The 12,128-nt window shown below is 37.9% G+C and overlaps 1 protein-coding gene across 10 annotated transcripts in view; it reads left to right on the top strand.

Annotated features, from left to right (window-relative positions):
* Window positions 1–12,128, top strand: part of LTBP1 (latent transforming growth factor beta binding protein 1) — a 383,440-nt gene that overhangs the window by 286,051 nt on the left and 85,261 nt on the right. For all 10 annotated transcript variants that reach the window (XM_046660943.1, XM_046660948.1, XM_046660942.1 and 7 more), the window contains 2 exons: window positions 1,627–1,749; window positions 4,038–4,160. In XM_046660943.1, the coding sequence (XP_046516899.1) occupies window positions 1,627–1,749; window positions 4,038–4,160 (246 nt within the window). The remainder of the gene's footprint in view (window positions 1–1,626; window positions 1,750–4,037; window positions 4,161–12,128) is intronic.

Below are 12,128 nucleotides of genomic sequence, written 5' to 3'. Positions count from 1 at the left end.
CTTTTTCAGAAAATGAGAGAGAACCTGAACCTGGCTTCTATCAGGCCATACTTACTTATAGATAAAAGAGATCATTAACACAATAAATGAAACAAAAGTTTCTAGTAAATTAATTTCTATAAAAAATTAAATAAGAAATAAATTTCTGAACTCCAGTTACATTCATAGTTTATTTTATGTGAGCTTTTTCAGAAAATGAGAGATAACCTGAACCTGGCTTCTATCAGGATAAAATTCAAAAGGTTAATGCCTCATTAGAGGTCAAGAAATGCAACTTTGCTCAGGAAACAGGTAATTGTCAATAATACTTTAGGGGCAGGACTGTACAGTTAATCAAGTTCTCCTGGCAAAAATTTCTAGATGCATTTTAAATAATAAGATACTTTTAAAAGAAAACAATAGTCACGCATTGATCTTTAGGACATGGTTTCCTTAAAACAAATTCTACTTTTTTTAGATTAGGGCTCCTTTCTCCCCCTCTGAGTATAAGGCTAGTGTGTTTTTCATTTATTCTCTCAATTAATCCTCACAACAGGCCCATGGTATAGGTGGTGAAGATCAATCCTACCATGTTTTAATATTCATAAACTCTTACAAACTGACTAGCTATTCAGCAGAACATCCTGAGGCTGTATTGCACAGACAAGGCAAGACAGAATTATCTAATTACATCAGACCAATTTAACGGCCAAACAAGACCATTTTAGAAAACTAATTCTACTTCTCTCACAAATGTTCAAGTTGTGGGTGAGGCCAATCCTTTCTTCATTTTGTAAATTCATATTCGTGACATTTTCTAGAACACTTATAAAAAATTATGTTGTTTTCACGTCAATAGCTTTATGTTTAATCAAGGCATTTTAAAAAATCCTCACTCATCACTTTCTCCTTTGACATTCCAGCAGCCGTGATAGTAATACCATCATTTCTCTTGGCTTTCCTTGTTACTTTGAAAATGAGTTCACTGTCCTTTAACACAACTGTTTGATTTTATACTTTTTCATCTTCTTCTAAGTACAGTAGAAATGTCTGTTTCCCTCCATAACTGCGTACATTATGGTTTTGTTTTTAAAATTCTTGGTGGAGTTTAATTCTGCCTTCTTTCATGGAACTCTACAGGTCTACAAACTACCTGGTAGCCCTTATTTTGTGCTGGAGCTTCTGTCTTCTGTTTTCAACTCTAAAATATTCCTTATTGTGTTTCTGTTATATCTAAAGTATGAGAGAGAGATGGCGAAGGCCTTCGTGTTGTATTAAAAGTAATTTTTACTTATAAATTTATCATCTAATGGTAATTATTTCTCTTGTACAGTTCAGCATACTGAGGTTGATATGAGGAACATTGGTGAGCTGACACATACTAAAATTGATAATGCCTCACATAGGAGTAGTAGTATTTTTGTAATAATAACCCTAGAATGCATTGTAGGGAGTACTGTGCTCTCCTGGGTAGTCCCTTTTTTTCTATTTATAGAAAGTTTTTATTGTTGTGGGTCATGCCTTAAAAGGACAGCCTGGAAATGGGAGGCGAGGACAGTAGCTTGGTTTACGGTCTCAAAGTTTACCTGCAGAGGTGATCTACATATAACCCTAATTTAAGACAATTGTCATTGTTTGTGTTTGCAGATATTGATGAATGTCAGCAAGGGAATCTGTGCATAAATGGTCAGTGCAAAAACACTGAGGGCTCCTTCAGGTGTACCTGTGGACAGGGGTACCAGCTGTCAGAGGCGAAAGACCAGTGTGAAGGTAGGCGTGTGGTAATGTAAACTACTGTGATTTCAGTTAAGGCACCTGGCCTGAAAAATTGTGCACTTACAAGTGAGTGTGTCTCTGAGAAACTGCCTAGGTGATTGCTTTGTAGAGCCAGAAAACAAGGGGCTTAAACTTAAGTCAGGACAGTTAATAAAACAATGGGAAAAGGTTAAATTTGAAAAATACAGTATTAGTGATCAGTGGCTGGGCATTAATATCAGGAAGAAAAATTATTGTTCTGTGTAATTCCTTACTGCAGACAGTCAATCGTAGTAAATTCATTTGAAGTTCTACATACTAGGATTTCAGCGACTAGAACCTCATTATATCTGCCTGGTGTTATGCTGTGGAGTGTTAATGACCTTCATTTTTGTATGTATTTAGCTTTAAAAAATTTTTCCTTTTTAAAAAACTATCACTAAAGAAGACTTTTCAGTAAGACTGAAATAGTGTCCCCTTTATACTCGTGGATAGAGTTTGTGAAATATGTCCTGTTCGTACAGGTGATAGTGAGGATTTGGGACCTCACTTGGGGTGACCTTAGACTTGCAAAAAGTATGCCTTTCATTGAACTTCACATAAAATTACTTCACTTCTCAATGAGTAGATGCTTCCTGAGCTTGAAGATATAGCATCACCCTGGGACAAGCACAAGTGTCTAGAGTTCTTGAAAAGAAATATCATTTATTTAAGAACAGAATACACACTGTACAAAATCAGTTTTATTAGAAGTAAATAAATCATACCCATATCTATATGTAAACTTTGAATATTTAATGAGTAAAAAAAATCTCCTGAGAGGGTGTTACAAAAGAGACAATATATGATGGTACTACAAAGGGATCCACCAACATTATCATAACCTTCCCCAGTTATTCCTTTCTGGAACATAGAAACTTATTAAATACCTAATCTAGCCATGGAAAATGATAGAACACATACAGGTACATTCACATAATAAAGATAAATTGAGTAATTTGTTCTACATTTTACAGGTCCCTCTAAGTTTTTATACTTTCGTTTTCCTGACCTTAGTTAGCTAAGCATTTAGCAAATGCCTACCTGCATAGAAAACTACAAATGAAAGTATAATAAGAGAAGAGGTCTCCACATAATATAATAAGGCTATCACATTCATAGTCCTTTTTCTTGAAGAGCCTGTGATGTTGCTACCAAAGATAAGTCAAATACATGCAGAACCACCCACCAGATTATCAATAGGGACAAACCAATGTTAAGTGCCAAATGCTATGATAATCAAAATGATGCTGTGAGCAGAGTAGAGGAGAGCATGGTGCAGGGGCCCTGTGAAAACTGGTGTTTGTGTTAACTTTTATAGACTCATGTTGCCAGAAGTAAATAAAAGTACTCAGATGTTATGAACAAATCTGTCAACAAACAACATGAATTGAATGCCTGCTAATTGTAAAACACTAGGTTGCCTAAGGAGTAATAAAGGATGTGATAGACATAGTCCCTGCCTTCAGGAAACTTAAAATCCAATGATGAAAATAAAATAATTGAATACATGCGTTATATTATTGTGCCTTTTATGTGTGGGTCTGATGCATGTGTGTGTGTGAGCCTGAGCTCAGGATTGTGGTTACAGAATGAATCATCTCTAAGCTGAACATATGTGAGTCTAGAAAGAGATTCAGTGGCAATCTAAATTTCACACGGGCTGAGATAGGAGAAGGGACTTTACATTTGGCCAGAAAAATCATTGTTATTGAGAGAGATAGAATGGAAGCCAGATTACTAGGGGGCTGAAGGGTAAATTAATAAAAAATAAATGAAGGAATTTGAGCCATGACATTTTAGGTCAGGGACAGTAAACTTCTGTCAAGGGCCAGATAGTATGAATATGTGGTGCTGTTTTCCAGTAAAACTTTACTTACAACAATAAGCAGTGGGCTGTAGTTGGCTGACCCCTACTTTAGACTATTACAGGCCTAAGTTGAGTCTTAGAGTTGAACCTATAAAAGAAATCCAAGAAGCTTAGTTGAGATTTATAGATTACAGCAAAGTATTGGCTACTCACCAGTGAGCAGTGAGTGTGATTAATACATACAGATTCTTAGCTCATTGGTTAAAATTTTAAGTTCATCTGGATTTTTGCTACTGGGAGATTAATGACCTTTTACTAGAGGTCAGTTTAATTCACATAGTAAAAAATCTAAATTATTGTAAACCGGATAGTTTATAAACCTCCATTACATGAATGATTAATAATATTTTTAAAGCACCACTTCTATAGTGTCTTTTTACTCTCTTGCTCATAGACATCGATGAATGCCAACACCATCATCTCTGCTCTAATGGGCAGTGCAGGAATACAGAGGGCTCCTTCCGCTGTGTTTGTGACCAAGGTTACAGAGCATCCGCCCTTGGGGACCATTGTGAAGGTGAGAATTGCTCTTGATTTCAGAATCCTAACATTCTAGAATCAGAGGGAAATCTGGACATCATCCCGACCTTTGTCCTTGAGCTCAACCTTTTGACTTCACAGTTGAGGACATTAGGTCCCTACAAAATACTTTCCGCATGGTCACACAAATAACACAAAGAAGTGAGTAGAATCCGGGTTTTTCTTGTACTGCTCGGAGCTGTTTTTTAGAAGAATTATACCAGCCAAATGAGTAAAGAGTCAGTTTAACTTTTCTCAGTTGTAGATGGGTTATCCTGGGTGTATAGTTCTGAACTATAACACCTTATTTATGCAGGACTAGCCTCCAAACGTCCCAAATAAGTAAATACAAGTTAATTTTCTAGATAACTGGAAAGTTTTTAAGAGCCAAACTATAATTCAATTTTGAGCTTTTTGCATAAAACATTTCTAAAAGATATCCCACATGTACAGCACTGTGTGGTCATTAACCACTTTCTCTACCTGCCGTGGCTCAGAACCTCTCTGAGGTGGTCGGAGCTGCTGAGCCAGTCTGTCACCAGCCTTTCACTTGTGAATTCTCTGTGTTCAGTGTCCACCCAAGTAACAGGTTTTTTCTAGCTCATCTGCTGATTTGCTGCATTTAGACCCTGTCAGTTGTGAAACCAGAAATGTGAACATGGCAGGGTTGTGACTCACATGGAGAGTTAGTCTCTGAGGCCTACCTTTGAAAGAAGTGGATGAACTTTTTAGTGAGTGGTTTTGTGGCATGTATTTCAATGGCCCCAGATACTTTTTCACTTGTCAGTCCCAGTAGGTTGGGAAAGAACCAGTGTGCTTTATAGCATCCTGCTTTTCTGACCAGAGAACTTGGCACAAGCAGTCACAACCCTTCTGGAGGGCAATTTGGCCAGTTTCAGAGGCTTTAAAATGTATATTATCATTGAATCAGTAAATAATCTTCTAGGATGTTATCCTAAGGTGGTAATATTTTCTAAAGGGTTAAAAACACCAGTGAAAACTTGTAATCAATATAACTATTAAAGAATATGCAAATGGTCAAATAAGTGATAAATGGAAATAATGAAATCTGATTGTCTGAAAAGTCTTCTTTGGGGAATTCTATAACATATGAGTGAAGGTTAATGATTCAACATGGTGGCATTCCAAGTGGGAGACACAGTCGTGTTTTGGGGAGCAAGTCGTGGAAGAACCTGTTCTTAGAAGTAAGTAGGAGGTTGGTGTCAAGATGGCAGCTTAGGCAGACTCTGAACTCACCTCCTCCCGTGGACACAACCAATTTACAGCTATTCTTGGAATAGTTACCCCTGAGAGAGAACTCAAAACTGGATAAAAAGAACGTCTGCAACAAGGGACAGTCCTAACTGAGGTGAAAGAAGCAGAAATTCCTTTCTAGAGAGAAAAATAGCCACCTTCATGAGTGGCAGAGCTTCACAGTCAGCCGAGAACAATCCTAGGGTACGTAGCCTTCCCTGGAGGAGGGGAGAACCTGAGTGGTGGAGCATTACTGCTATAAGTGTCCTTCGGACTCAGCACAGCTGAGACAAGCGTCATAACATCTGGCTTTTGTTGGCTATTAACTATGACAGGGAATACTCCTAGCAAAGCTATCAGACATAAGTGGAAAAAAGCTGACTCTTAAAGTCCTATGCACAAATTCACCGATTTTGGAAAGCAACCTAAAATCACCAGAAAGAAAGGTGCATAGTCCTTTCTTAAAAAGAGAGTGACCTGATAAGCTCTGGGCACATCTCAGTGAGAGGTGAGACCTCTCCAGGGACTGAGACATTGGTGGCTGCCATTATTGTGACCTGGTACAGGTATGCTGACACAGATGCTGGCAGACACCACTGGAGTTCTTCCACTGGCTGTTAGCCCAGGGTCTACGCCACACACTAGAGCACCGATTTAATCCAGCTCAGCCAGGGTAGGAACCCCACCCTAGCAACTGGCCCCACCCAATTGCAAGCCCTCAGGCAACTTGTGGGGTCCCTGCAGGCAGGCTAATGGTTCCACCTCTCCAGAACAGGCCATGCACAAGGAGCGGGTGGAGTGTGTGGGGCCTCTGCAGTGGGGCGACTGGACCCACTTCAGGGGGTCAGGACATGCACACAGACCAGGACTGTGTTGACACTGTGTGGACATGTGAGCCATGGGGCTTGTCAACTGCAGAAGACTTGTGCTTCTCAAACAGCCACAATGGGGATTGGCACCACCTTCCAAAACCTGAAGCAATTGGGTACTCTTGTGTGTAGGGCCAGCCGCACTCAACTGTAATCGTGAGAAAGCTGACAATCCAGAGGCCTGCAGCAATTGGAAGCCCCTGGGCCTAGCAGCCACCCATACTGGGGGCCTACTCACTTAACAGAAAAACTGCAACAGGAATGTGCTATTAGACCTTGCAGCCAACTGTGCTGGACGTCCCCAACCCCAGTAAAGTGACTGAAGGGTCCATAGCAGCCACACACAGGTGAGCATTACAACTAGCCAGCCAGGAACTCAGCCTAGCCTCCCAGGGCACCTGCAGCCAGAGCAATGCTGCCACAACAGAAGGACACATGTAGCCCACACAGGGGTCACTCCTGGAACATTTGGAACTGCTGCTGAGAGGGAAGCATACTGCTGGGCCTCTTAAGGCATCTTTTACATAAAGCCACCTTGTCAAGATCAGGAGATGTAGTTGGCCACCTAATACATACATAGAAGCACAGAGAAAGAAGCAAAATGAGGAGGCAAAGGAATACATTCCAAGTATAGGGACAGGACAAAACCCCAGGAAAAGAACTAAATGAAACAGAAATAAACAATCTACCTGACAAAAACTTCAAACAAAAAGTCTTAAGGATGTTAACTGATCTTGGATGAACTCAAAATGTCAAGAAAGACTTGGAAAATATAGAAGAGAACCAATCAGAAATGAAGAATATGATACTGGAAATGAAAAATTCACTAGAGGGACTCAATAGGAGAAGAATAGATCAGCGAAGCTGGATGAAAGACTAGAGGAAATCACCCAAGCTGAACAAATAAAAGAAAGAATTAAAAGAGAACAGTCTATGGGAACTCTGGGATATCAAGAGCACTAACATTCATGTTACAGGTGTGCCAGAAGGAGAAGAGAGACAAAGGGATAGAGAATCTATTTGAAGAAATAATACCTGAAAACTTTCTAAACCTAAGGAAGGAAACAGACATCCAGGTACAGGAAGCACAGAGAGCACCAGAAAAGATAAAGAGGCCCACACCAAGACACATTACAATTAAAATGTCCAAAATTAAATATAAAGAGAGACTCCTAAAAGCTTCAATAGAAAGGCAACAAGTGACATACAAAGGAAACCCCATAAGGCTATCAGCTGACTTCTCAGCAGAAATCTTACAAGCTAGAAGGGAGTGGCACAATATATTTAATGTGCTGAAAGGGAAAAACCTACAGCCAAGAACAGTCTACCTGGCAAGGTTATCAGTCAGAATGGAAGGAGAGAAAAAGAGTTTCCCAGAGAAGCAAAAACTAAAGGAGTTGATCACCAAGAAACCAGTTTTACAAGAGATGCTGAAGGGACTTATTTAAGTGGGAAAGAGAAGACCACAAATAGGAACAAGAAAATTATCAAAAAAAAAAAAAAAAAAGGCGATAAAATCACTGGGAAAGCCAAAGATACAGTAAAGGGAGCAGATCAACTACCTATGAAGATAATATGAAGGTCAAAAGGCAAAAGTACTAAAATTAGCTATTTCAATGATAAGAGGGTAATGGACACACACACAAAATAAGAGGTTAGATGTAATATCAAAAACATAAAATGTGGGAGGAGGGGAGTAAAAGAGTAGAGCTTTTAGAAAGAAGTTAAAAAGACCATCAACTCAATATAGATTGCTATGTATGTAGGTTATTATATATAAACCTCATGGTAATCACAAACCAGAAACCTATAATAAATACACAAGTAATTAACAGAAAGGAACCTAAACATAACACTAAAGAAATCCATCAAACCCCAAGGGAAGAGAGCAAGAGAAGAAGAAAGGAACACAGAAGAAGTACTAAAACACCTGGGAAAAAAGTAACAAAATGGCAGTAAGTGCATACTTATCAATAGCTACTTTAAATACCAGTGAACTAAATGTTCCAATCATAAAGCATAGGGTGGCCTATTGGATAAAGAAACAAGACCCATATATATGCTGCATACAGGAGACACACTTCAGACCTAAAGATACTCACAAACTGAAAGTGAAAGGATGGAAAAAGATACTCCATGCAAATCTCAATGAAAAGAAAGCTGGAGTAGCAATACTTACATCAGAGAAAATATACTTTAAATCGAAAACTGTAACAAGAGACAAAGAAGGGCACTACATAATGATAAAGGGAACAACCCAACAAGAGGATATAACACTTGTAAATTTCTATGCACCCACCATAGGGGCACCTAAATATATAAAGCAATTATTAACAGCCATAAAAGGAGAAATAGACAGTAACACAATAATAGTAGGAGATTTAATACTCCATTTACAATAGTGGATAGATCATCCAAACAGAAGATCAATAAAGAAACACAGGCCTTAAACAACACATTAGACCAGATGGACTTAGTAGATATATACAGACCATTCCGTCCAAAAACCACAGAATATATATTCTTTTTAAATGCGCATGGAACATTCTCTAGGACTAATCACATATTAAGCCACAAAACAAGTTTCAAGACATTTAAGAAGATTGAAATAATACCAAGCATCTTTTCTGACCACAAAGGTATGAAACTAGAAATCAACTACAGGAAGAAAATCAGAAAAGCCACAAGTATGTGGAGATTAAACAAAAGACTGCTGAACAACAAGGGGGTCAATGAAGAAATCAAAGGAGAAATCAAAAAATACCTAGAGACAAATGAAAATGAAAATACAACATGCCAAAATCCATGGGATACAGCAAAAGCAGTTCTAAGAGGGAAGTTTATAGCAATATAGGCCTACCTCAACAAATAAGAAAAATCTCAAATAAACAATCTAACAATACACCTAAAGGAACTGTAAAAAGAAGGACAAACAAAGCCCAAAGTCAGTAAAGGAAGGAAATAATAAAAATTGGAGCAGAAATCGAGACTAAAAATGCAATGGAAAGAATCACTGAAACCAAGAGCTGGTTCTTTGAAAAGATAAACAAAATTGACAGACCTTTAGCTAGACTCACCAAGAAAAAAGAATGCTCAAATAAATAAAATAAATGAAAGAGGAGAAATTAAAACAGACACCTCAGAAATACAAAAGATTATAAAAGAATACTGTGAAAAGCTATACACCAACAAATTGGGTAATCAGGAAGAAATGGATAAATTCTTAGAAACATGCAACCTTGCAAAACTGAATCAAGAAGAAATGGAGAATTTGAATAGACCAGTCACCAGTAAGGAGATCAAAACAAAAACCTCTGAAAAAAGTAAAAGTGCAGGACCAGATGGCTTACCTGGTGAATTCTACCAAACATTCAAAGTTTGAAGACTTAATACCTATCCTTCTCAATCTCTTCCAAAAAATTGAAGAGGAGGAGAAGCTTCATAACTCATTCTATGAAGCCAACATTACCCTGATACCAAAATCAGATCAAGGACATCACAAAAAATAAAATTACAGGCTAATATCGCTGATAAACATCAATGCAAAAATTCTCAACAAAATACTAGCAAATTGAATACAACAATACATTAAAAAGATCATACATCATGATCAAGTGGGTTTCATTCCAGGGATGCAGGGATACTTCAACATCTGCAAATCAATCAATGTGATACACCACATTAACAAAATGAAGAATAAAAACCATATGATCATCTTAGTAGATGCAGAAAAAGCATGTGACAAGATACAGCATCCATTTATGATAAAAACTCTGAATAAAATAGGTATAGAAGGAAAGTGCCTCAACATAATAATATGACAAACCCACAGCTAATATCATTCTCAATGGAGAAAAACTGAAAGCTATCCCTCTAAGAACAGGAACCAGACAAGGATGCCCACTGTCACCACTCTTATTTAACATAGTATTGGAAGTCCTAGCCAGAGCAATCAGGAAAGAAAAAGAAATAAAAGAGATTCAGATTGGAAAGGAAGTAGTGAAACTGTCACTGTTTGCAGATGACATGATTTTGTATGTAGAAAACCCTAAGGAATCCACTAAAAAACTTTTAGGAATAGTAAATGAATATGGTAAAGTAGCAGGGTACAAAATCAACATACAAAAATCAATTGCCTTTCTTTACACTAACAACGAAGTAGGAGAAAGAGAAATTAAGAATACAATCCCATTTACAACTGCAGCAAAAAGAGTAAAATGCCCAAGAATAAACTTAACCAAAGAGGGAAAAGATCTGTACACTAAAAACTATAAAATATTGTTGAAAGAAATTGAAGAAGACACAAAGAAATGGAAAGGTATTCCGTGCTCTTGGATTGGATGAATTAACATCGTTAAAATGTCCTTACTTCCTAAAGCAATCTACAGATTCAGTGCAATCCCTATCAAAGTTCCGACATTTTTCACACAAATAGAACAAAGAATTCTAAAATTTATATGGAACAGCAAAAGACCCTGAATAGCTAAAGGAATCCTGAGAAAAAAGAACAAAGCTGGAGGTATCACATGCCCTGATTTCAAAATAGACTGCAAAGCTATCGTAACTAAAACAGCATGGTACTGACACAAAAACGAACGCACAGATCCATGGAACAGAATGAAGAGCCCAGAAATAAACCCACACATCTATGGAGAGCTCATTTTTGACAAGGGGGCCAAAACCATACAATGGAGAAAGGAACGTTTCTTCAATAAATGGTGTTGGGAAAACTGGACAGCCGCTTGCAAAAGACCATGCACAAAAATTTGCTCAAAATGGATTAAATACTTGAATGTAAGACCTGAAACCATGAAACTCCTAGAAGAAAACATAGGCACTACACTCTTTGACATCAGTCTTAGCAGCATATTTTCAAGTACTATGTTTGACTGGGCAAGGGAAACAATAGAAAAAATATACAAATGGGACTATGTCAAACTAAAGAGCTTCTGCATAGCAAAGGAGACCATCAACAAATCGAGAAGACAGCCTAACAACTGGGAGAAGATATTTGTGAACCATCTATCTGATAACGGGTTACTATCCAAAATATACAAAGAACTCATTCATCTCAACAACAAAAAAACCTAACAACTAAATTAAAAGATGGACAAAAGATCTGAACAGACATTTCTCCAAAGAAGATATCCAGAGGGCCAACAGGCACATGAAAAGATGTTCAACATCGTTAACTGTCAGGGAAATACAAATCAAAACTATAATGAGATGTCACTTCACTCCAGTCAGAATGGCTATAATTAACAAAACAGGAAACAACAAGCATTGGAGAGGGTGTGGAGAGAAGGGAACCCTCGTACACTGCTGGTGGGAGTGCAACCTGGTGCAGCCACTATGGAAAACAGTATGGAGATTCCTCAAAAAATTAAGAATAGAATTGCCGTATTATCCAGCTATTCCACTCCTGAGTGTTTATGCAAAGAAGGTGAAAACACGAATGCATAAAGATACATGCCAAGACTTGGAAACAACCTAGGTGCCTATCAAGGGACAAATGGATAAAGAAGATATATATACCTAATGGAATACTGCTCTGCAGTAAAAAACAATGAAATCTGGCCATTTGTGACAACACAAATGGACCTTTGAGGGTATTATTATAAGTGAAATCCTCATAGGGAGAAAGTCAAATACCATATGATCTCACTCATAAGTAGAAGACAAAAACAGTGACAGACACATAGAAACAGATTGGATTGGTGGTTATCAGAGGGGAAGACGGGAAGGAGGAGGATGAAAGGGGTGATTAGGCACATGTGTGGTGATGGATTGTAATTCGTGTTTGGGTGATTAACATGATGTAATTAGTGTTTGGGTGATTAACA

Source organism: Equus quagga, chromosome 5 (genome assembly GCF_021613505.1).
Source record: "Equus quagga isolate Etosha38 chromosome 5, UCLA_HA_Equagga_1.0, whole genome shotgun sequence".
Taxonomy (NCBI): domain Eukaryota; kingdom Metazoa; phylum Chordata; class Mammalia; order Perissodactyla; family Equidae; genus Equus; species Equus quagga.
Note: the sequence above shows the minus strand (reverse complement) of the source record. Positions and strands in the feature narration are given on the sequence as shown.